Here is a 26,239-nt window from a genome sequence, read left to right on the forward strand (position 1 = left end):
TTCTTTATCAGAGGCTTTATTAACAAAGGTATGCCTACACACATGTATACAACACAAAAAATTATCCATAGCTGTCTGGATTGTTAAATCACAATCCATGATGGCAAATGAACTAAAATATAATATGAAATCCTAGTTATTTTTTGAAGGAGCAAACACTGACAACATGCTCCAAGTAGACTAACAAATGAGCACTCTGCTAAGCGTCTATTTCACAAAATTTCTTACTTTGCAATCAGTCACAAAGTACAAGTAGTTGTGATAAATTGCCTGTCCACAGATTTACTGACATCCTTTAATAACACAAAATGTTTAACAAATTGTACTGAATTAATCTATTCTTAACATTAAACAGAACTGATAAGTAGAGTGGACAGTACATGAATGAAACTGTAAGTACTAGTTATAACTGAGCAAAAGACAAACTGCTGATATAAAGTACAATTCTCTTTAACTTATGTGACCTTAAAAATAGTGTTCCTTCTGATATAGTCATTTTTATTAAATATACGGGAAGAATATACTGTACTCTTTACTTTATTACATATCCCATTACAATAATTTATACATAAAGCGTTGAATGTGTTTGATTATATTTAAACCAGTTAAATCTGATATTTAGAGTATTAGAAAAAAAAATCCAGGTTGTTTTCTTAACATTGTTGCTAGACTCAATGGCCTTTTCAAAAACCAACAAATAAAGCAGAACTCATCTCCCAAAAAGGCTCCAGAAGCATAATTTGACTTTTAAATAGTTTGCTAGAGCCTGATAAGAATAATTTAGCACCATCACTTTCCCCCCCAAAATGCATTACTGGCCATTCCTGGTTTACTTTGGATCCCAGGGTGGAAAAATAAGCCCTGGATCGATTGCAGAAGTGTAACAGTCGTTTATATTAACCGGCAGTCTTGAAATCCTCCCAGCTATATTAAGGACACACTTACCAAGGTGAGTAGGTGACTTATTTCTCACCCCTATTCCTGTGATTTGCCCATACATATGTGGCCATGTAGGAAGAGTCAAGGGGGGTAGGTCAAAATGAAGAAAGCCACATATGCTGTGTGTTTATACACTGCAGTATTCACATATATAACAAAATGCAATGTTTACTAAAAAGAATTTTTCCCATAGGCCCCATCAATGAAGGCAAGCCTTCCAGAGGCAGCACAAAGTATTAAAATGCCTTATGAGTTTCATATCAAGGACCAGTTTTCTGCCCTATTTGTTCCAGCCATTAAAGTTGACTGGTTGCCAGTTTCCTTGGTAGTTGGTTTCAGCTCCACTTCAAGATAACTTTTGCAGTAACCATCCTAGAGGATTGGCTTATACCATGGTCAGTCACTCCACAAAGGCCAGGCAGGGGTATACTTTAAATATGGACAGAGCTGGATAAACCCTGCTTGGTGGGTTTAAGGCACTAGTCAGACTAAGAAGGAAACATCGACATGACGGCTGGGCTGCCATTGTGTAACTGTTTGCTTTGGAGCTGCCAAGAATAAAGATTCTGGTGTTTTCATCAGAGATCTGGGCTCCAAGAAAGCGAAGATAACAGGAAACATATGGTTCCATTCCTCTGAATTCATTAAAATGATACGGACCCACTTTGAACAGTTCCTCCATGTAAGACCCTGTAAAAACCGTGGACGCATTTCTATTAGATTGTAGGGATAGCTGAATATTTCTTCATCAAGCATTTGTGGGGTATAGGTAGTGGCATTAGCTTTGGCCAATGTATTCACATCTTACAACACTAATATTGGCTTGCTTACAAAGCTAAACTTATTGTTGGCACATCCCAAGTGGAAATACGATGTTTGTGTCATGGAGGATTTTTGCAAAATACTTAATCTTATTTCTTGGATTTGGTTCCTGACTTTTAAATTCAATGTTAAACCTATTTTACAGATGATGAATTAAGGCTAAATTAATGGCCATGCCAATAAAAAAACCCAGGCACTTTTTAAATACATATTTTTGGAGAGGAGATACTTTTCCTGTAGGTTATGTTCTTTCTATACTCTTCTTTGTTCACACTATGCCCCTGTTCAGCATCATTTTAGATATATATACTTTGAGGTTTCTTTTTGTTGCTATACTGTTAGCCAAATTCTTCCTTCAAAGAAGAATGTATACTCCTCCTTGTCTGCATTACTTTACTTGAGGCCAATCAAAAGTCAAAGAGTTGAGGAATTGTCCAATGAATGAGATTAATTTCAATTTTTCAAGAAACACTCACCAATGGCCCATAGAAAGGCTCAGTGTGCGGTATGCTGCCCTCTGCTGGGAGGGATGTTAATGAGCACAAATGGACAGACTGCATTTGTTCACTCAGTTGCTTATTGCGAGGTCATGCTGTCTCAGAGAGAATGCAACATGTCCACTATTATATAGAGGACTCAAAAAAACTAAAAAGTAAGTAAAAGTCCTCAGCTAAGAAATGAGTGGGTGCATTTAACGGGTGCAATAAAAATTTTCAATCAAGCCTCCCACATTTTCCTTGTGTGTTTTTTGTAAACATGGCAAATCTCTCTTCCTTAGACACGTATGCAGCAGTGCAGGGCTTCTTTTTTCAATCACAAGCCCTTTCTGCCCTAGAAATGTTAACATACCCCTGGGAAAATAAAATAGGCCCAAATATTACATTTACTGACAATAAATCAGCACTTGCAAGGTTTGCTAAACTGTCTGATTGTCCTTTTTTGTGGAGTACAGCTGAAGCATTTTCTGCAGGGTCCATTGTAACCTCTGCATGTTGTTGCTAAATGAGTGGTGTTTAGATACCTTTAAAAAAAGTAAAGGTAAAGGTTTTCCCTGACATTAAGTCTAGTTATGTCTGACTCTGGGAGGTGGTGCTCATCTCCATTTCTAAGCCAGAGCTGGTGTTATCCGTAGACACCTCCCAGGTCATGTGGCCATCATGTCTGCATGGAGTGCTGTTACCTTCCCGCAAAAGCGTTACCTATTGATCTACCCACATTTGCATGTTTTCGAACTGCTAGGTTGGCAGAAGCTGGCCCTAACAAATACCTTTACTGTTGACAAATTTTTGAGACCCCAAAGTTCAGCTATCTGAAGTTGGGTCCCACAGTTTTAAGAAGAAAAGCAGTAGTGGCCCCAAGAGAAGGCTTATAAAGCAATTGGAATTTAGGTAGTCCTATTTTTATTAAGAAAAATCGTCAAAAGGGATTCCATATTCAATACAGCTGCACTTTGGTATAACAACCACTCATCTCATTTAAAAAATATTCTATCTGCTCACCTGCCAATCTCATCTTTTCAAAACAACATTTGCTGATGTTTTAGAAGATGAAACCAACTTAAATGAAACTAAAAACTTTAGTCAAAAAAATTAACCCCCAAAACCTGGGTCGACTTATCCATGGGTCCTATGCGAGTGCTGTTCTTTTAAGTGTTATCAACAAAATACATTCCCTTCTCTGAGTACAGAGGCAAAAGGCAAGAGATCAGTGGGTTCTAGAAGAACCTAAAAAAGCACTGCTCCTGTATCTCTCTGCTGTGGTGCCACTTCTGAACTTTCTGAATGCCTAGGCAGTGGTGACACTCTCCTCCCTTCAGCTACAAACCCCTAGGCTTATATGAGGTCGACTTGTATAAGCAATAAATGAAATAAAATGCATGACATACATTTCCATGATTCTGTTAATTATTTGCATCTATTTCAGGTTGTAGGTTATCATATGCAAGCCTTCCTTTGTAGATTTGCTGCGAGACCCAAGAAACAAAAGATGACGACCTAGCAATTTCTACTATCTTTTGTACATCAAGGAATACCATTTACAAAAGAGGGCACTCAAAGAAGAACAGGGACAAAAAAATTTATTAACAAAAAAGCTATCACAGTGTCATTAGGTCTAAGGTTTCAAGACTGATATGTTAAAAGGGTAAATTCCAGGTGTTAAAGTAGAACATACTTCAAAACAACCACCGTACTTCAAAACATCAAGAGATTTTATCTAAATGCCAGTAGTATTTGTTTTAAAAAAAATTAAATTAAAAGGGTTATCAAACTAAAAAAAATGCACCCTGGTATTTCAGGTATGAAGCTCCACATCTGTGAGCAGAAGTAAAAAGCAAAGGTGCCCAGAATAACTTCCAGCAAACTTGTGCCAGTGCTGGGAATTTCCCTTCCCAGCATAAATAGCTATTGGCTGGCCACCTAACAGCAACAGTTTTGTAAATGAATCAGAAAAGCATACAAAGCCATGCAAGTTGGCAGGCAAAGTGTAAGCTGCAAAGTGCAAGCAAACAGTCCAATAGCCTGATGACACTAGAAAGGCTCTGAAAAACAGTCAGTGCTGTTGTAAGGGTCAGAGGAGAAAACAAACTTTCCATGTTTACAGGTTATTGCAGGCTATTCAACACCGAAGCATATATTGGGTTTACTGGAGCACGTTTAATGATTTTGCCCTTTCTCAATATGGTGGCGATGCTGGGAAGAGCTCAGGGCGGGAAGGGTAAAGCACACTTGTGCTGCTAGGACTAATTTTTAAATTCAGGATAATTTCCCTAGGAAATGAATTCAAAAAGACAACTTCCGCTTGTAGACAGATGACCCTCCCGAGAGTCCTCTTTAATTTTAATCCAAGAAACTAAGACTTTTCACTAGGATGATTTTCTTTAAAATTAAATTATTTAAAAGGGGGGGGGGGGAATCAGTGAAGAACATATTCACACAACTCAAGTAAAGTTAACAAGACCAGTTAAACAGAACAGAAATAAAACTATGTCAAGTTCTTCAAAGGGGAATTAACATAAGGACGTCTACAAACAGCCACACTTAGAAAACAATAGAATGAGACTGCTTCTCTCTCAGTGAGCAGAGAAATCCTACATCCAACATTTGTATAGCCTCTTTGCATTAGGGTGAGAGGGAGACTGGAAAGATGTGTGATTTCGCTGGTGCTCTCCTGATCAGCAGTCTGGCCCCAATCACGATACTGACACAATGTGGCCTCGCAGAAGGGCACACATCCATGCGCATCGCCTATTACCAAAAGAACAAGAGGAAAAACTCCACTCTGTGGAGTTGCCTTCTGTTTGGCACCGATGCCAACTCTGCTACCTTACTGAAATCAGTAAAAGGCTGAGTCCTTTAAGTGTTGCTTCTCTCTCTGGATTTTTCATTTCTGCCATCCTAGAAACAAACAAAGAAACCGTAATTTCTATTAACATGGGTTAGGAGCTGGTAGCAACAAAGATAAATAAATCTGTGCTGTGGTAGGTCAAGGGAAAGTTCTTTAACTTCATCCCCTATGCTCATTCCCCCTTTAACTACAAGTCACTTATTCATTTCTAAATAAAATCACGGAATGAAGAAACCTGAGGCTCTCCACATGTTGCAGGACCTACCTCTTAACCAGCAAATGGTCAGGGGGAAAAAACGAATAGAAAGCCACATATTTTCCATCATTGTTCTACATTATTTTAATTACAAACTGTGTTTTTTTGCATGACCTGCATCTAACTAATGTCTTGTCATATCCCTGATCATTACATCCTGCTTGGTAATCACAAGGTAGACAAGCCATTGAGCTATTTGCACACTTCAATTCTTCAGTTTGTCACTGGATCAAGATTTGAGACTCTTTTGATCAGGGGACCCTTTCTTTTGTCAATTCTGGAAATTTGCTCACCATCAAATAGTTATCAAATTCAACATGAAATAATTGACTTCTCTTCTACAACTCTGTATACTATTTGTGGAAAATCTTCAATAGTTCCATTATTTGTCATTCATTTCTCTTTATCTTTTATTGCAGTAAATAATTTATTTTTCTTTTCTTAGTTTATACACTAACTATTTACCCGATTTGTTAGCTGATTCCAGGTGATTCCTTTCTAAACACGTTACTTCACCAAAGCCTCCACCATGAAGTACTGCACTTCATATTCAGAAGGTTTATCCTAAAAGCAGGGATTTTGGGGAGAGAAAAGATCCTGAACTTTCTGACTATCATTTGAAATTTATTGTGGTTTAGTTTTTAACTGAGGTAGCAAACTTATTTCTGGTGTGAAGTACTTCAAGTGAATGCCCTTAACAGAAAAAATAATATTCATAATACAACGTATTTTCAGGAAGTAGAGTCACAGTTCATCCTTCCGGACACACTAGCTGTGTACATAGGGAGACTGTGTACAACTGTGTACATGCCAATTACATAGGCATGTCCACCATATTTACTTGAGTATAATGAGAGTCCTTTTTGCTAAATAATATATCTGAAACCTGAGAATACATTACTCTCGATGACACATTAGAACTGTACAGGCAACCCCCATCTGTTGGTCACTTCATTGTGTCCCCTACCTCCTTGGCCAGCCAGCCATGTGGTGGGCCTCTGCAGCAGCAGACCCCAACCACCCTATTTCTGAACGCACTGGTGCCCGAAGCTGCCCTCAAGACCCACAAGGGGACCCACTTCTGCTGCCCTACCTCTCTGCTTTGCCTGTCATCAACCTGAGTCTGGATCCATGCAATCCAAAACACTATCCCTTTGGAGAGTTTGGAAAGCTCTGCTCCAAGGAAGACACAGTATTCCTCTCCTCTTTCCCCTTCTTTTTCTCACTCTTGCAAGGTAAAGGAGGAGTGGCGACAGGGGCTCAGGGTCACTCTGCAGAGTGGCCTTGAAACTTGTGGCCTCCATCCCTTGAGTCCAGGAAAGGCATTATTGGTTCCTTGGGCTCTTCAGCACATCTGAGGTAACCTGCCTCCCCTCCATCTGAGCCTGCCATCTTCCTGTTGACCACGTTGTCAGATCTGCTTTATTTTCATGTGAGAAGCATACTTGGGGTTCCCTCATGGGTCCTGAAGGCGGTTTGGGGCACCAGGAATCCCAGAAGTTGGGTGGTTGGGTACACAGGAAAGCGGCCAACAGGTGAACTACACTTGCCAGCAAATCATTTTTTTCCACCCAGGCATTTGAAAATTCAGGTGCACATTACAATCAATGACACATCACACGAGTAAATACAGTAATCTGACCATCACTGAAATTCCCAACCCCACCCCAATATAATAATGTACAATCCATCACGGGTCTACTCTCAGTGAGAGTGAGGTCTATGATTCTCTAAGGAAATTATTTGTCAGTTGGGACAATAAAAACTGGCATTCTGATATGGTGTAGAATACAAACTCAAAATAAAGGGGACACAAACTTTAAAAAGAGGTGGAAACATGGGTTTCAAGTCAAGTAAATAGTTTGTTACATCAAGAAAGCAAAACAAGGCAACCAGATGCATTGAAAAATAATTTCTCATATAATATAAACTTATATGTAAGAAGTTGGAACACAGCATGGTGCATTTTTTATTTAATTGAACAGGGTCCTTATATTAACTTTGATTTTAACTTCTAAGCTCACCTTTAAAAGCGTTTAGAAATGTTAACTGGAGCCCTGTTTACAACCTGCAACGAGAAGCTAGAATTTGCAACACATCAAAACAACAGGAAAGTGACCATTTTCTGCCCTCACAACCATCTGTGTGGGCAAAAGAGAGTTGTGAACTTCCATTCATGGAAGTACCACATGGCAGCAGAGAAATGGGGTAGGCAAAATAACAGTTACCTCAGGAGGTGGTGGCTTGATAGTAACCGGCTGGGATGTTCTTCGTGGTGGAGAAGGTTTTGGCTGCACTTGCTGCTGGACTGTATTATAATAGGTGACCCCTCCATACACCTGAGACTGGGCCTGTACAGAGAAAAGGAAACCATTGTTTGTTCCATAGTGATTTTAATACATCTTTTCTTAACTTGACAAACAAAAAGAACAACATATGCACAGATCAAAACAGAAAAACACAACGGAAATTTTTAATCTGCCCATTTTCATATAGAAACTATCTCCGCTTAGCTACAAACTCTTATGTGAATACCAAAGTGATTTTATTGAGTATCATTTAAAAACCAGTGTGTGTAATTGAAAACGTTGACACTTAAGAATATTTATGCTGCCTACATTTATCTCTTCATTTGTTCACAAAATATTATCCCTGAACATAAACAGAGGATTCTAAATGCCATTCATTTTGAAGGTTTACCATTTTACTCTAGCAACAGGAGAAAGTCCTGTCCTAAGAGTAGTCTTGCCTATACAGATCAGTACAGGATTTTGTCCTATAGTCTCCTTGTTACTTCCCATTTTGGAATTCAATGTTTAGAGATGAAACAGCAAAACAAACTTACTTGAGCGTTGGGGTAAAGGTGGGGAGGTGGGGGTGGTGGGAGAGCTCCTGGAGGATAGGGGTAACTAGGGCTGCCAAAATTCATCACTCCAGGAGGAGGAGGGAAATAGGTTGGTGCCAGCAGTTGTTGTGGAGGTGGTGGTGGCGGCGGTGGCTGTCCAGGAGGCATGGAGACCGGCGGAGGATACAAACCCGGGTTCGCTAAAGGTGCAGGTGTCTGGTGGGGATGCAATCCTGGTGGACACAGACAAAGTAGTCAGAAACAACTGAATCTGCCATCAAAACGCCATAGCAAAAAGACGGTGAAGTGCATAACAGTTTATCTCTCTGGTGCAGAACTTTGCTGGGAGAATTCATTGTTTGCTTCCTATAAGGACCGAGTCACTTGGGAGTATCTTTTTGCAATGTAATTCTCTCATTCCCCTTCCTTCTGTTTGTGGGGGTGAATTCTGCAGAACCAAACCTTTCTTGTTGGCAGAAGAGCAAAATAATACTCTCTCCACTTTAAAAAAAAAACCCCAGTGCAGGCAGAGAAGAAGAAACAAGATGGACAAATAAAATAAGACTGTGGGCATTGAGGAAAGGCTTTCAGAGCCTTGAGATGACTGTTCTTCTCTCTGAGGCAGGTTGTGCAATGTGCACATTATTTCTTAGGCAATACAAGCAAGTAGTTAAAGAATTAAAATTGTCCCCAGATTCTGATGGCAGGCCTATCTAATTCAGAAAACCTTCCTTTGAATTGGAAAGTTTTCCAATAGAGTGATGTGTATATGAATGTCCCAAGAAATGTGGGATTTCAACTAGCAATCAAATCCTAGGTATTTAAAAAAAATAATTCTTGCTGCTATATGAGTTCACAATTTATCTGACACCTCCCCAGCTGGGCAAATTGATTATTTCCATCCATTTTGGGTGCTACCATCTACAGAGAGAGAATATCTCCCCAAAGTTTTTCCATCCTTATGCATCTCATCACTAAGCTAGCTAACATGTGTTGAATTTTTGCATTCTGACAGGTATTTCTGGCAGGTTTTGCAGAAGAACAGCCTTCATGTATTTGTAAATAGGTATTTGCAGCAGGACAACTTTTACTGTCTCTTGTCACTTTTTAAACACTAAAGCATATGTCCTAACATGCTAAAATCAGAAATTTCGCATCAAGAATTTCCACAAAAATTAGGTGAAAGAGGTTAAAGAGAATATAATGAAAAGTGAGAAGACAGTCCCTACCTGGATGTGGGAGATGCATTTCTGGCTGAACAATCACTCTTTGTGGAGGTAACGGGGCAGGATTCTCGCTGTGAGTGTAGATCGGTCCCTGGAACTGTACTATAATGACAAGGCATTAAATACAGTCTTTATTTCATAGCACAGGCAGCATAGCAATTACATACAAAGATACCATTGCCATGAGGACATGTGAAAGAGGTCCTTCATGAAACAGTTCTTCCCACTAATATCTTAGTGGGGAATGATCAAGAGGTTATTCATAGAATCATAGAATCATCATAAAATCAAAGAGTTGGAAGAGACCTCATGGGCCATCCAGTCCAACCCCCTGCCAAGAAGCAGGAATATTGCATTCAAATCACCCCTGACAAATGGCCATCCAGCCTCTGCTTAAAAGCTTCCAAAGAAGGAGCCTCCACCACACTCCGGGGCAGAGAGTTCCACTGCTGAACGGCTCTCAGTCAGGAAGTTCTTCCTAATGTTCAGATGGAATCTCCTCTCTTGTAGTTTGAAGCCATTGTTCCGCGTCCTAGTCTCCAAGGAAGCAGAAAACAAGCTTGCTCCCTCCTCCCTGTGGCTTCCTCTCACATATTTATACATGGCTATCATATCTCCTCTCAGCCTTCTCTTCTTCAGGCTAAACATGCCCAGTTCCCTAAGCCGCTCCTCATAGGGCTTGTTCTCCAGACCCTTGATCATTTTAGTCGCCCTCCTCTGGACACATTCCAGCTTGTCAATATCTCTCTTGAATTGTGGTGCCCAGAATTGGACACAATATTCCAGATGTGGTCTAACCAAAGCAGAATAGAGGGGTAGCATTACTTCCTTAGATCTAGACACTATGCTCCTATTGATGCAGGCCAAAATCCCATTGGCTTTTTTTGCCGCCACATCACATTGTTGGCTCATGTTTAACTTGTTGTCCACGAGGACTCCAAGATCTTTTTCACACGTACTGCTCTCGAGCCAGGCGTCACCCATTCTGTATCTTTGCATTTCATTTTTTCTGCCAAAGTGGAGTATCTTGCATTTGTCACTGTTGAACTTCATTTTGTTAGTTTTGGCCCATCTCTGTAATCTGTCAAGATCGTTATTCCTTGAGACTTGGGCTGAGGAGACCAGTCATTCCAAAATTCACTCAGCAATGAAGTCCACAAGGTAATTCTGGCTCTGTTACTATCATAATTGGCTCTATTTTTGGCTCTGATCCTATCCATATGGAAATTGGCTCTGATCCTATCCATCTGGAAAAGGCTTTCATTCAACTAAGAGATTCCTTGTCCTCTTTCCACTCATTTTATTACAAATAAATCTGTCTTTTCTCACTGGGTGCTTCGGAAACTCATTCTTGTTTTATAGAGTCAAGAAACCCAATAAAGACTGGCATTAAAAATACCCACAGTAGCAGTGAGCAACTTACATGTGTCATAGTAGTGCCCATCCATTATGCTTATGTGCACTGGTGGAGGAGGTTCTGGGACAGGCCGCTGACGTTGCGACGAGTAACGCTTTGCTCGCCCTCCCTGAACGCCCTGTAAAAAGCACAACAGAGTATAAATTCACAACCGACAATCACATAAGAAAACACCCACCTACTGCCCAGGGAGCTCTATTAGTTAAAAACTATGCCTCTTATCATTTATAAGGTTCATTCACATCTTATGTGCCTCAAAGAGTTTCTTATGCAGAACTCTGAGAATTTAAGCTCAGACTTCAGGTTTTGAGACCTCACAGTCAAGGGTGGATCAGCAGCTGCCCAGGCACTTGTCACTTGAATTCCTACCCTGTTGATTCCTGAAGATTCAGGATGATGGTAATAAGAAGGGGAACTACAATAAGATGTTCATGAAGCAGGATGAGAAAAATAAAAATAAGTTTGGTTGAAGATTTCAAATGGAGAGATGGTATTCTTGTTCTCTGCGTTTGGTTGTCAGTCCTGCAATGCATTTGTAGGCCCCTTGTGTCAACAGACTGCATCCTACTCTGTGCTTGAAAAATACTGGTGTGGTAAACAAATTAAGCCAATAGCAACCCATCACACTGGCAAACATTCTGTTTGACTCCAATTGCATAATTATCACAATTGCTTTATATTGGGCTTTTTTATTACTGCCAGTAGAGACTTGTCATGAGGAATTATGTGGCTACTGCCTGCCCCCTAGCTGCCAATTCATTTGAGGAGCAGGAAAGAGACATGGGGCTTTACCATCTCTTCCATTCTGTTGAACTGTGGAGGTGGGGCTGCTCCAATGTGCATCTGGTTGGGAATACCTGATGGAAAAAGGAATAAAAAAGAAAACAAGGTAATGATTATTGCTAACCTTAGTTTACAGTATCATTTAAAAGAACAGAAAGATAGAGAGCACACTCAGAGAGTTCATGGTAAAGATGAAAATGTAAACAAATGTTACTTGCCAGCTTTAGGGGGGAGGCAGAAGGGAGATAGGGAAGGACACATGCAAGCCCAAAACTACCTTTTCTTGATCCTGTGTATAGGATGTAATACTCAAAACAGGCCCAATACAATAACCTTACTACATTCAGCCCTACATAGCTGCCAGGGTTAGGGGTACAACACCCCTAAAAAAGAGGAAAAGAACATCTCTCTAGGGGTCTCTAGATTCTCCAGAATGACTCTATGGTCAATTTCCAGTGGCAGTTGACCATAGGGTCACATTGGAGGATGTAAAGTTTCCTAGAGAGAACATACTGGTAGTGCTCAACTCTGAATAACCCAAATCCCAAATGTCAAATCCACAAATGTGGAGGCCTGACTATATTTAAAGGCAGGTAACTCACACATAGTGATATGTTAAAACTGGAGAATCTGTGGATTTCTCTCCCACAATCTTTCCTAAGGCTGAACATCAGGGTAGAGTAAAGGCTCTTCTATTATCAATTCCCCTGCTCGCTCAGTTGAAATAGCTTTATCCATGCGGAACCCTGCCCACTCAGAACAAGTGATTTCTAATCACCTGTTTAGCTCGAGGAGCACCTGTTGAGTTTCATGTCTCAATCTAGAGCAGTGATTCTCAACCTGCGGACCCCCAGATGTTTTGTCCTACAACTCCGAGAAATCCTAACCCATTTCCCAGCTGTTAGATGGCCAAAACATCTGGGGACCGAAAGGGTGAGAACCACTGATATAGAGCCTCTGATGTAGCATCCCTGAATGGGAAGATGTAGCACTGATGGAACCCCGACTGAGGACTCTATCTCAAATTCACAGAAATGAATATTCCCAAGTAAATCTACATTTTAATTCCTGAGCTACAAATTGGATTGGATTTCTTAAAAATGCACACCAGATAAAAGTACTCCCTCTCCCATCTGGCGACTTTTATTTGGTGTGCATTTTTAAAAGATGCGACTTGTTTTCTACACCGTAAATAAATGAATGTATTTATGTGTGTGCAATGTGTGACAGGGAAGAATCTTAAGATTTACAAGTGGTCATATTTATTTGCCTTAGATTTTAGCTGAATCTGTTTTTAATTATATTATGAGCTGCTTTGGATCACAGTAGTGTCTTAAAGACAAGAAATGAAACAAATATAATGCTTACTTTCCCCAAGGGGAGAGTGCATAGTAGCAAGTACAGAATAAAAATGAACCAAAAGCAGAGGAGAACCTTTACACTAAAGAGTGGAATCATACCTGCAATTTCTGCCATGTTCACAAGTCGAAATCCCTAGTTTTTGTGCTACATAACAAGTATGTATGCATACATGAAAATACACTCCATCCTCTATATTTCCAATTGTGGTGGCTGGATAAAACTTTTAAGCTTCAGGAATCTTCAAATGGTAAGTCTGAATCTTTATTAGAAATTGGCATACCATCATTGCAATTCAAATTTAGTTGAACCAGCATATAGATGAATGTCTTCTTTGGCTCCTCTCTGCGCTCCAACCTTCTTTCTTCCTAAGCAATCATGAGCCCCATATAAAGCATATATAATGAAACTATGCATACTTAATACTACTAATGCCAGATTCAAAATGGTAGCATGCCCCAATGAAAGTGAGAGCCTGAGAAGGGATCCAGGAATGGGTAGGCAATGCTTAGGAAATCTATGTTGAAAGGTGAGACTCAAATGCATGTTAGTGATTGAGAAGGTGAATGTCAAATGCAAGTTGAGAAGTTATTTTTTTCTGGGAAAAATACATTGGAAAAGAAAAAAAGCAAAGCTAAAAAAAACATGCTAACCTGAAACATTCAAATATTTTTGGCTACAATCTTCTTAGTTTTTAATGTTTGACCACACACAAACCTTTACCTCTTCTTTAATTTCTCTGTATAGGTGAATAATAAAAGTTAGGAAATGAATTATCACAATTCTAACCACTTACCCTGAGGTTGTATGAACTGAGGTTGGCCCTGGTTCCAGTTCTGTTCTGTTATATTCATCTGGGTCATATCCTGCTCGAGACCATCTAGACTCGTTTCAACAGGCACCTCCCAGTTATTAGTCTTTGCTGGGGAAGGGGATGGTATAACTTCCGCCGTCTTCAGTGGCACAGGTGCCAATGCCGATGGAAGTGGGACCTCATCTGCCAGTTTCCCCGTCTCGCCTGCTTTGTTCCTGGTCCTCCTTGCTCGAGAATAGGACTTCTTTTCCACAGGCCTATCTGGAGGTGGCTGCAAAACATCTGAAGGAGTTGGCTGGACTTCTGGAACTATCTCTTCCTTTCTCTCAGGGCTGTCACGAACATACAAGATCTCTGCCTCAGGAGAAGGCTCCCGTGCAGGGACTGGTTCTGAGCGCCGAGGCCGATAACTGCTCTCATGCTTTGACTGCTCACTGAAGCGAGGAGCATGCTGGCTGTTCACATCCACAGCACGATAGCTTGGCCGTGTCTCCTTGTAGCCACCAGGCCTTGGGAAAGTCCTAGGTGGGGGCATGCGTCCTGTCCCTGCTGGATTCCGGTTGATGAATGTCCGGGGTGGCACAGAAGCACTGTCTGTGTTCTGGTGTCGTGGGGGCTTACTAGGCCAGTTTGGCTCTCTCTGTGGCTCTCTCTGTGGTGGACTCCCAAATCTGAATAGAGATAAAATATAATGCCATACATCAGAAACTAACTCTTCTAGCAATTTAAGGCTGAGTGTTGATTTCTCCAACATTGCAATAGTAATTCAAGCATAATGCACCATTGATTGTAACGCACACCTCCTTGCCTGTCCTATCTGATGTGCTACCCAACAGGCAAGGGGAAGACTTGCCACTCTGGCAGTAGCTTCTCCACTAAGGTTTCATTTACAAAACCTTCAAAACCGAAGGAGAGGTTCTGAAGGCATTGTGAATGAGGCCAGTTGGGAAGCCGTGCTACTCTGTTAGGCTAAGACTGTTGAGTTCACCAGCCTTGGCCTGACAGAGGAGCACAGATGGGTTTAAGTGTGCGACACACAATCAAATCTAATGTGCACCTCACTTTTGACTATGTAATTTAGCCAAAAAAGGTGAGCATTAGATTTGAGTAAATATAGTACTACTCCCCATCTGAATAAGACAGAAATTTAATTTTGTGTCAGTTTTAAATGTTTTACCTGCTTTTAATTATTTTTAATAATAATAAAAACTATTTTTATTTATTACACACCTCTCCTTCTAGTCTAAGGCAGGGCACAACATAGTGAAAATACATCATTATACTAAAATGCATTCCATAAAAAGCACATATAAGGACATATTCTATCAAAATACATGGAACAAAAAATAGAACACAATCAATATAGAATGTGTCTAAAATCCATAGTTAAAAACTGAGCGGGGAGGCCTGTCAGAAGTTACCAATTGAGTTCTGGCTGCTTAGAGGTAGCATCCCTCAGAAGACCTCAATGTTCAGGGCGGACTGTACAGAAGTTAATCCTATAGGTGACCTGGACCCAAACCCTGTAGGGCTTTAAAGGTCAGAACCAATATTTTGTACTTTGTCCCGAATCTGATCGGCAACCATGGGAGTAACTATAGTATAGGTGTGATATGCTCACGTCTAGATATTCCTGGAACTAGTCTGGCTGCCATGTTTTGAACTAACTGAAGTTTCCAGTTAGGTACAGAGGTAGCCCAATGTAAAGAACAGTGCACAAGTCCAACCTTGAGGTTACCAGCTCAACCAAAGCGTGCACTACTATTTTTAGGTCCAATTCTAGTAAGGGGTGCATTTTTATTATAGATTCTTAATTGCTTTGAAAGTCACTTTGGGTCCTACTCTGGGAGAAAGGCAACATACAAAGGCAGTAAATTATAAAACAAAAATCTAGACCTTCAAGACCCTACAATATAATTCCATAACAAGTGCACATATGTTGTCCATTTCCCTGTTAACCTACCTTGGTTTGCGTACTCTTCTAGGCTTAATGTCATCAGCATTGTGTGATGAGCGGATATCATAGCCATATAGAGCAATCAACTCCTGCCTTGTTTTGGGTGCTTGTTCATCTTCCCGGAACTTGTCATGCTCCCATCGGCCCTCATCCTTCCAGAGTTTACGCTGGCGCCCCTTAGGCCTTACGAGAAAGGGAAAGAAGCAGTAATACTATATTGCAGGCAATTTATGGTTGACCTTTAAAGCAACACAGGAACCCCTGAAGGACTTGAAGCTACAGAATCAAAGATACAATTCAATCACAAAAACAGGAACCAAAACTAAAATAACATACGAAACTAATTACATAGCAGAGAAAAAGTCAAGTCAAATGCTCGGCCAAAGTTCATTTTAAAAAATGGCTTATTCATATGGGAACAGCACAAGCCAGACCACCTTTCCCCAGAAGAGACAGGTAAATAATCTGTTTTCTCACAGCTCTCCTTATAGATTGGCTGCTCAGAATCATCCAAAATTTCCTCTGATCGTTAAAAAATTAAAGACTGCTCCTACATAATTTTTTCACTTCCTGCTTCATACAAGCCTGATAAGCCAAATATAGTGTTCTGTACGGAGAATTGTGTTCCTGCAAGTAAACAGCTCCTTCATTTTTACAGCCCCACTGCAGCCTTTCATGAATTCTCTTGGAAGACTTGGGAAAACCCTCAGAGCCACTTTTCAGATGGCATCAAGTATTGCAGAAGAAGGAGAAGAGGGTTCTCCTCTGCAAATTCTACACACCAGTATGACACATAGATGTAGGCTAGCGTTACATCCCCAATCAATTATGTCTCATGTATGAGCTTCCTATCTAGGAAACACTCCATCCCTCTGTGCTGCTAATGTCACTTACCGGACTTCCTCTTCCTGGGTTTGCCCACGAAGGTCATGTTCAAAGAAAAGACCTTTGCGAGGAATGTAGGCAGGGTTCTTTCGATCTTCATCATCATCCAAGTGCTTAGGATGTTTTTTGCCAGCTTTGTTCTCAGCTGGTTCAGTACTCTCCTATAAAGCGGAGATGAATCAAACAAGCAAAATTAACACATGTGTATTTAGAAACATCCAATTTTCAAAACAGAAACAGACAACAGGAATACATAACTACAAAGATAGGGGAGGGGGGAGGGACATACTGTTCATAGGACTTCAGAGGGCTGCAAACCCTATATATAAAAACAATTTAATGTATTTATTTACTTTGTTCTATATCCCACCATCTCTCACTCACTGAGGAACTCAGAGTGCCTAACACTTGGCAACAATTTGATGCAGTTCAAACATAATACAATACTAAAACAAAATGCATAAAAATCAGAGAACACAAAAATTAAAACAATACAGAATAAACATTATAAACAGTATTAGATGATATTAAAACCAATTACATTAAAAGCCAATTCCATCTCATTGCCATAGCCGAATCCAATAGCTGTTTAACAGGTTACCCATTGTCTTCCCCAAAAGCTTCCTTCCAGATAAAGGTTTTTACTTGTCTTCTGATGGATAGCAGGGAGGGAGCCATCTGATGTCTTTAGGGAGGGTGCTCCCCAGCCAAGGAGCGACAGCTGAGAAGGCCCTCTCTCTCATTCCCACCAGCCACACCTGAGACAGGGGTGGGGCCAAGAGTAGGGCCTCTCCGGCAGGTCGTAAAGTTCGGGAAGGCTCATATCAGGAGATGTGGTCCGATAGATAGGTTGGGCCTGAACCATTTAGGGTTTGCAGTTTAAAGTTTTTTAATAAGTTAACATGTTTCTAATAAATTCCTGGAGCAGTTCTGCCACATGATTATGCTCCATTGGATCATTTAATGCGAAACAGAGACCTTTCAGTTTAGTTTCTGCATTTAAGAAGCCCTCCTGGGTATAAAACCAGAACCGGAGGTATAATGGCAAAGTTTTCTCCTATGCACAAGTTGACACATAGCATACTAAGTTTCTTTAAAAAGTAAGAAGGGCCTTTAAAAGGTCTGGTAGGTCACTAAAATGGTGGAGGCAAAGGGTTATGTCAACTGCTATGGAATATATAAAATGTGACAGTATGCTTCAGTGATAGAATATGCATAAGAAGGACAGCTTTGGTTAAAGTGTGATACTTTTAAAATATAGGACATTGTTTTAAAATGTTATGGTGTTACAACGATATAAGGTAGCTATTTAAAAATAAAATGAAATAGGTCATATTTTTGTTTCTAGATTGACTAGGATATATATTCAACATTTTGCAAGACTCACCTGCCCATCCCCGCTTTGCCTCTCCCCTGCCACAGTGCCTTTTGATTCTGGTTTTTCATCTCCTTTGCCTGATTTTGTTGTCAAATCAGTGACATTATTTTCCCGCTTCAACTCTACTTTGGATGTTTCTTCCTCACTATATTCTCCCTCTTCAGCCTGAAACAAACATTAAAACTGAGTCACTTGGTGTTGGAAACATTTATAAAATTATTATATACCCTGCTACCATCTTCATGAAGGGACTCGCATATAAACAAATAGTACATAAGCAAAGAAACAGCAAAATAAATTTTAAAACAATGAACACACATAAAACCCCATCTGATAAAATTGTAAAATTCCTAAAACGCAGTAGAACCTGAAAATAAAGCTGGCTGTCTACAGTAACAGATCAAAGTGCAAAGTGAAGCAATTGGTGGATTCCCGATTTCTCCCACCAAAATCATCGTCATCATCACCATAATCATATATTGTGCAAAACTCAATTTTCCCCCAAATTGTAAACTAAATATACATCAAGGCACATATTGCTAGCCCTTCAACCTGCATGATAAATTTCAAATATCTGGAAAGCAGTCAAATCCCTACTAAAGCTTGCAATGGACCTGTGCCCCTACAGATGTTGCTCAGATTCATCACAGTCAGTTGTCAGAAATGCTGAGAGCTGAAATGTATTATCTGGAGGGTCATAGGTGTCTCATCACAGTACTTAAATTATTAAGCACAGGATGCTGCTTTCCAAGAAGCTAGAGATTCCATGTCCTGATTCATCCAATAGCAACTTCTCAGCCTATGCACTCATCCTAGCAGATTTCAACAGATCCTTGAAGGATTTTTTAAAAAAATGCAATGTACTGTCAAGTTTATGCACAAAATTAAATTACAGCAGGAATACTAGTATGCTGTCTACTCACCTCTGAGTCTTCAGCACTTTCATAGTCAGAGAGAACAGCTTTAAAAAAGGAGAAATGTTTGAGATTAGATACAACTGAAAAATCCAGCACACCCAATACATTTCTCATCTTTCTCCTAATCCCACTACTCATATATTTTCAGTATTTTCTGGCAGCCACACTACCCACTCTATGATTGGGTACATAGCCTGGCTTTATCTTTGATTCTTCCCCTGCTTTGTATCCAAGTTGTATTCACCTTGGGTCCCATGCAAGAAAAAAGGTGGGATATAAATAAAAGAAACAACAAATCACTTCATTCTGTAAAACACTGTAAAAGTGATGGCAGTACCCCTTCTAACCTCTTGGCAAAAAAGATCGAATTCATATTCAAGCTTCTCAAAACCACTGAATGTTTTTCTCTTCCTACTTTCCGATATCGCACCTCAGCCTTTTACCCCTAGCCCAAACATCCACATTAAAATTATTCATTCCTGTCATCAGGTACCTGTTCTGAATCTCCTTCCAACTTGATCCCAAGCTCAGGCTAAACAGATTGCACTCACTTTGAACATCTTCCATGGCTTTCCTTTCCTTTATCGTTTGCCACCATCTCACTATTTACCATTTGTGTAATCTATCATTCCTTGTCATCAGCTGGTTTCCAATTCGCTTAAACAACTAACTTGTCCTTCACTGCTATCCTTAATGCCTACAACTAACTTTAGATCACTTCAATAATGCAGTGTCTCTCCCTATTTTTAAATCCTTCCTTAAATGTCATATTTTAGGTGAAAACCATGAGAAGAAGCCTTCACACTCATATATTAAGGAAGTACGTGCATATGTACAGACTCTTCACATAAATACCAAATGTCTGACCATTGGTCTATGGAGCTGGAAGATCAATCATGCTGATGTATCATGCATTTTTAATGTGAAGGAATTATGTGAAATTCCCCAAGTTGTCATTTAAAAGTCAAGCTTAGCTACAACCTTCAATATCTTGGGGAAACATCTCTCCCAGTCAGTGGTCCCTGCAACTAATTGCTAAGTATGACAAAGCCTTATGTTTTGATATGGTTCTCAAACTCTCCCAGACATTCATTCACTCATTTCTACTTGTGGAATGCTCTCTCCTTGGATGCCAGCTATGGGCATCATTTTAGCATCAAGAAAGCTTAGCTGTTTATCCAAGTATTTGAGATCTAATGTGCATGGGGGTTCAGTTTTCTGTTGCCCAAAACATTTTACTGATGCATTATGCATTATAGTCTGACTGATAATTTGTTTATTCAGTGAATATTATTTCTACCACAATTCTGTTGGTTTTCTATATTAAAGAAATGTCATATAATATTTCTGGCACATGTCTGTTTGTTAATAGATTTATATCCAGTTTTATAACCAAAGTTATCTGTAATCACTTCCAGGCTTATCATTATCAACAAATCTGGGTTTACTAAAAAGCCAAGGTACTAGGGAGACAGTGTAAAATTATATCTTGAAAGCAGCACTAACTCCCTACTGAAGAGATCTAGTTATTAATTTTAAGAATATCCACCAACCCAATTTATACTTCTATGTCACAGTTAGTCAAATTAAGAGATGACCACTCACCATCTCCTTCTATGCCATCTTCACTTTCCTGTTTTAAGAGAGAAAAGTATTACAAAGGAATGTGAGCAGAGATTAAGAAATAGCTTCTAATTCTCCCTAAGACAACAGACAACAATGATGATGCATACTGTAAAAATATTCAAGAAATCGCTGTGATAAAGGAAACTAAAGCTGAGATTCCCCTTCCTTTCATCTAAATGTAAAATCCTGAGATGCATGTATTGACAAGATACTAACAATCATTTCAAATGTACTGCAAGGATATGTGTACATGTTCAGAAACAAGGGAAGTATAACACACACAAAAACCCCAGAATGCAATATACTTCTCTGTGCCTTCAGAAAAATCTCATACACTTGCTCCAACTCTATCTTTCTCTTCAGTTTTTCTACAGCCTTGAGTTTTCCTATAGTATAGGGAAGCTAGTTTTCTATGATATCTCCTGGGATAAGCTCTGAGTTTTTTTTGGGGGGGGGGGGGGGTTGTATGTGTGCTTTCTAAAACAAATCCATGATGAGTCACTGCTTGGTCGGGTCTGGCTATAGGAAAGTGATTTCTGCATTAGAGGATTCTAGAAAAACATGGAAGCAGCAGGCAGCTCCATTTTAAGCAATAGGCAAGAAACTGCCCAACTACAAATCTTCTCATGAGGAAGAATCTAGGGCCTGTCAACAGACACAGCAGACTGGGATGTTGCTTGCAGAGCATCTATTCCCCTGCTTCCTGTAACCACTGAAAGATGAAGCAGCATATTTGTGAAAGGAGGAGTGCTTTTTCTCCTCTCCAGGATGAGGACTGCCTGCAGCAGCAAGCAGTCTTTAAAAACAAACCCAAACCCAAGGCAAACCTAATTACAGAAGATAGATGGTAAATAATAACTTTGTGGAAAAACAGAGCTAAAAAAAGGCTATTAATATATTATAGCAGCATATACAATTCCCATTAAGCTACAAGCTTCAAATCATCAGTCATCATTTTGTTTTGTATCATGATGCCACCCTTTTCAACAGTGTTTTTACATCTTGTTTCTGCCCCTCCACCTATTCTTAAGAAATTGGCTTTCCTTAAGAAGGGTGGACAGCTTTGGAATCATTATATTTTAAATTAAATGTTGGAATATGGCAACTTATAAAGCACCTTGGGCTACTAAATAAAGTTCAGTAATTGCAATTAACTAATTTCTATCCCACATTGAAGATAGCAGATACTGTGGATTATCTGCTTTGACAAATTGAAACTGAATCCAGACAAAACAAATATGCTTGCCACCATCAAGGGTCCTAATTGGGGGATGGAGGTGTGTCAACCAGTTCTGGATGGGGTTAAACTTCCCCTGAAAGACTGTATTCACAGCTTGGGAGTGCTTCTGGATCAGTCTCCCTAAATCTCAGTCCAGGTAGATGGCATGGTCAGGAGTGCTTACTACCAACTTTGGTTGATCCGCCAGCTGCGCCCCTTCCTATATTTGAAGGACATGAAGATGGTAGTGCACACACTGGTAACCTTAAGGTTGGACTTCTGCAATGTGCTTTATATCGGGCTACTCAAATACAGAAGCTAGATTGGTTACACGAACATCTCGGAGTGAGCATATTACACCTATCCTGAAACCACTCCACTGGCTGCCAATTAGTTTTCGGGCAAAGTTCAAGGTGACGGGTTGCTGCGAGTTTTCTGGCCTGTATAGCCATGTTCCAGAAATATCATCTCCTGACGTTTCACCCACATCTATGGCAAACATCCTCAAAGGTTATGAGGTCTGTACAAGGTAATAGCTTTGACCTTTAAATCCCTACAAGGTTTCGGTCCAGGATACCTAAAGGATCGCCTTCTTCCATACAATCAGCCGAGAACACTGACTTTAGCCTTTAAAGCCCTAAATGGTTCTGGCCCGACCTATCTGTCCGAACGCATCACCCCCTATGAACCAGTTAGGACATTAAGATCGTCCGGGGAGGCCCTGCTCTCGATCCCACCAGCCTCGCAGGCACGACTGGTGGGGACGAGAGACAAGGCCTTCTCAGTGGTGGCCCCTCGGCTATGGAACACCCTTCCCGCAGACATTAGATCGGCCCCCTCCCTGCTGGCATTCAGGAGAAGAGTGAAGACCTGGCTCTTTAAACAGGCGTTTAATTAAGCAGTGCAATCAATTGACTGAGATTGGAACTTGGAACTTGGAATAATGGACGAGGAGATCGGATTATGACTTTACGGATGAGACGTGATGGATTAGTTATATGGATGTATTGTTATGTTGATGTACTGATGTATTGCTATGTGATTTAGTTGCTCTAGTTACTGTTTTTAAATGCTAATACTAATGTTGTGCACTTTGTATATTGACCTGGTTGTAAACCGCACTGAGTCGCCTACGGGCTGAGAGAGTGCGGTATACAAATAAAGTAAATAAATAAATAAACACTTCAGTCCTCTGAGGGGGCAGTTACTCCAATTAGCCAAAATCTGACTGGCAACCGTCACCCAGAGGACCTTTTCATTGGCTGCCCCAAGTCTGTGAAACAACCCGCTGGTAGAGCTCCAACAGCTAAATCAGCTGTTGGATTAAAAAAACCAGTAAAGACCTATCACTTCTGGCAGGCCTACTAACTGGAGCTTTGTACAGGGAGAACCACTCCCATGCTACAGCAGCTCCACTGGCTGCAGGTCTGATTCCTGGCGAAATATAAAGGGCTGGTTATCACCTATAAAGCCCTAAATGGTTCGGGCCCAGATGATTTGAAAAACTGCATCTCCATATACAAACCACCACAAGCATTGCGGTCCATGGAGGAGGCCTGCTCTTGGTCCTACCCCCGTCTCAAGTATGGTTGGTCAGGTCAAGAAACAAGGCCTTCTCCTTGATCGCCCCCCACCACTGGAAATCCCTCCCCAAAGAAGTAGAAATTCTCTCTTTTACAAAGCTTCTTCTTTTCTTTTTATGTCAGGAGCAACTTGAGAAAGTGCAAGTCACTTCTGGTGTGAGAGAATTGGCCGCCTGCAAGGACGTTGCCCAGGGGACGCCAGGATGTTTTACCATACTGTGGGAGGCTTCTCTCATGTCCCCATCTGAGAAGCTGTAGCTGATGGAAGCTCACTCAGCTCCCCGGATTCGAACCGCTGACCTTTTGGTCAGCAGTCCTACTGATACACGGGTTTAACCCACTGCGCCACTGGGGGCTCCTTAAAAACCTATTTATGCACTTTAGCGTATGGAAAGGATCAGTAATACATTTTAGTTATGTACTCTCGTTTAGCTACTGGAAAGCTACCTCAGCCCTGTTGGTTGCAGTAAACCACCCAATATTTTAATGCCTTTTAGCTGCTGGTAAATGTGTGAAATGTGATGTATTACATTTATTTAAGTTCTTACTTTTTGGTTATTATTGGTTAGCCATAAGTTTTATTTATTATGTTGATTGATTTGTTGTTTTGTTTTATTATGGCACTGAATGTTTGCCACTTTTGATGGAAACTAACCTGAGGCCCCTCGAGGGGCTGGGGCAGGTTATAAATAAAACTTTATTATTATTATTATTATTATTATTATTATTATTACTATTATTACTACTACTAACTAGTCTTTAAACATAAACCTGAATTTTAATGCATGCCCTTTAATTTGTTGTCTGTTTTCATATATATTTCATTTGTTGTTTGTTTTATTGTGGCATTGAATATTTGCCACTTTTGATGGAAACCTCCCTGAGTCCCCTCAGGGAGCCAGGGCAGGTGACCGCATTTCTGTGTATAAACCCACACGATCTCTTCGTTCATCTGGGGAGACCCTGCTCTCGCTCCCAACTCCCTCGCAGGCGCGATTGTTGGGGATGAGGGATAGGGTCTTCTCCATGGTTTCCCCCCCCCCCCCACTCTAGAACTCACTCCCCAAGAATATCAGACAAGCCCTCACATTGGCAGTCTTTAGGAGGAGCCTGAAAACGTGGCTGTTCCAGTGTGCCTTCTCTGAATAAAGGAAACAATCCCCTGCAAAGTACCCTGAGAAGCACTTTAATTACCCATTGGGTTGTTCTCTACTTTTCGTTTAAAACTCCCCTACTAGTTACATCCTCTGTTCATGTCCAGCATTTATTTTTAAAGTTTTAACTATTACATCTGGCCCTGCCATAGATTTTTAAATTCTTATGTGTTATTGTCTACCTGTGAGTTATATTAACTGTATTGTTTTTTTGTTTATTGCTTGTTGTTTTTATTATTGCTTGTTGTTTTTGATGTGTTGTTAGGCTTCGCCTCATGTAAGCTGCTCCGAGTCCCTTGGGGAGATGGTGACGGGGTATAAAGTTTTATTATTACTACTATTATAAATAAAACCTTATTATTATTATTACCTAGTCTTTAAACATAAACCTGAATTTTAATGCATGCCATTTGTTTAATTTGCTTTGTCTGTTTTCATATATATTTCATTTGTTGTTTGTTTTATTATGGCATCAAATGTTTGCCACTTTTGATGAACACTGCCCTGAGTCCCTTCGGACAGCTAGGGTGGGTATAAATAAAACCTTATTACTATTACCTAGTCTTTAAACATAAACCTGAATTTTAAAGCATGCTCTTTGTTTAATTTGTTCTGTCTGTTTTCATATATATTTCATTTATTGTTTGTTTTATTATGGCATCAAATGTTTGCCACTTTTGATGGGAGTCCTCTCGGGGAGCTAGAGCAGATTATTACATTATTATTACTAAAACATTATTATTACCTAGTCTTTAAACCTAAACCTGAATTTTAATGCATGACCTTTGTTTAATTTCCTTTGTCTGTTTTCATATATATTTCATTTGTTTGTTTTATTATGGCATCAAATGTTTGCCACTTTTGATGAAAACTGCCCTGAATCCCTTCGGACAGTTAGGGTGGGTATAAATAAAAACCTTATTATTATTATCTAGTCTTTAAACATAAACCTGAATTTTAATGCATGCCCTTTGTTTAATTTGTTTTGTCTGTTTCCATATATATTTCACAGCGATATGTTTTGGTATGTAACTTTTATGGTGGTATGTGTATTTGTAGTGTTTTGCTGTGCTTATATGTTTTAATTGTTTTGCAACCCGCCTTGAGCCATGAGGAGAGTGGGTAAGAAGCAAAATTATTATGATTATAATTATTCTGGGTTATCTGGCTGTGTGGAAGAGCCCCAAGGCCTGAGGAGGCTTGAAACCTCAGAGCGCTTCAAACTGCGGCCTAGTGCAAGGCCCAGTCCCTCACGGAGCCTTCCCTCTCCTCCGCCCAGGTACTCACACACTCCGAGTCGGCCGGGCTTCCTCCCGCCGTCAGAGCCGCCTCCACGTTTTCAGGACCGGCGGAGGTAGGAACAGCAGTGGCGGCGACGGCAGTAACAACAACCGCGGTGCCTCCACCGCCTGCATTGCTAGCGTTGGCCGCGGAGCCGGCGAGTCCGAGGCGGAGGGCGCCCCTCGGCGAAGGGGCCGCGCTCCCAGGCGGCGAGTCCGACTCGTCCTCCTCACTGCTGTCCTGGGAAGCGCGCTGCCTCCTCCGGTCCGCCATCTTGACGAGAAGAAACAAGAAGCGAAACGGTTAGGGAAGAGGAAGAGGAGGGGGCGGAGCCCAAAGGGATGACGGGTAACGAGCAAGGCGCGCGCCCACCAGCTCCCAACTTCCGACACGCAGCGCGCGCGCGCGAGACACGTTTCGATGCCTCCCCTTC

General features: G+C 40.6%; 1 protein-coding gene across 2 annotated transcripts; it reads right to left on the reverse strand.

The window, feature by feature from the left end:
- On the reverse strand, window positions 1–26,191 carry CASC3 (CASC3 exon junction complex subunit). 2 transcript variants are annotated; one of them, XM_060781044.2, is made up of 14 exons: window positions 25,813–26,191; window positions 20,549–20,576; window positions 18,950–18,987; window positions 18,036–18,191; window positions 16,658–16,809; window positions 15,770–15,946; window positions 13,789–14,477; window positions 11,643–11,707; window positions 10,857–10,968; window positions 9,437–9,535; window positions 8,208–8,440; window positions 7,591–7,713; window positions 7,387–7,430; window positions 1–5,156 (listed from the first exon to the last, which is right to left on the reverse strand). In XM_060781044.2, exons 1-13 carry the CDS (start codon window positions 26,077–26,079, stop codon window positions 7,389–7,391), a joined length of 2,181 nt encoding a protein of 726 aa, XP_060637027.2. In that variant the 5' UTR covers window positions 26,080–26,191; the 3' UTR covers window positions 1–5,156; window positions 7,387–7,388. The 2 variants fall into 2 exon arrangements, with proteins under 2 accessions (XP_060637027.2, XP_060637026.2); XM_060781043.2 differs by lacking the exon at window positions 7,387–7,430 and having other exon boundaries at window positions 25,813–26,189.
- Window positions 26,192–26,239: the final 48 nt, after the last annotated feature.

This window comes from Anolis sagrei, chromosome 6 (assembly GCF_037176765.1).
Source record: "Anolis sagrei isolate rAnoSag1 chromosome 6, rAnoSag1.mat, whole genome shotgun sequence".
NCBI classification, from domain to species: Eukaryota; Metazoa; Chordata; class Lepidosauria; order Squamata; family Dactyloidae; genus Anolis; species Anolis sagrei.

Excerpts from the sequence above, each read along its gene's own strand:
- CASC3 (XM_060781044.2), bottom strand. The coding sequence starts at position 26,079 with ATGGCGGACCGGAGGAGGCAGCGCGCTTCCCAGGACAGCAGTGAGGAG. Across the intron at positions 18,192-18,949 it reads AAAGTGCTGAAGACTCAGAG|GCTGAAGAGGGAGAATATAG; the intron begins GTGAGTAGACAG and ends TGTTTGTTTCAG. Across the intron at positions 11,708-13,788 it reads TCAGTTCATACAACCTCAGG|GTATTCCCAACCAGATGCAC; the intron begins GTAAGTGGTTAG and ends TTTTTCCATCAG.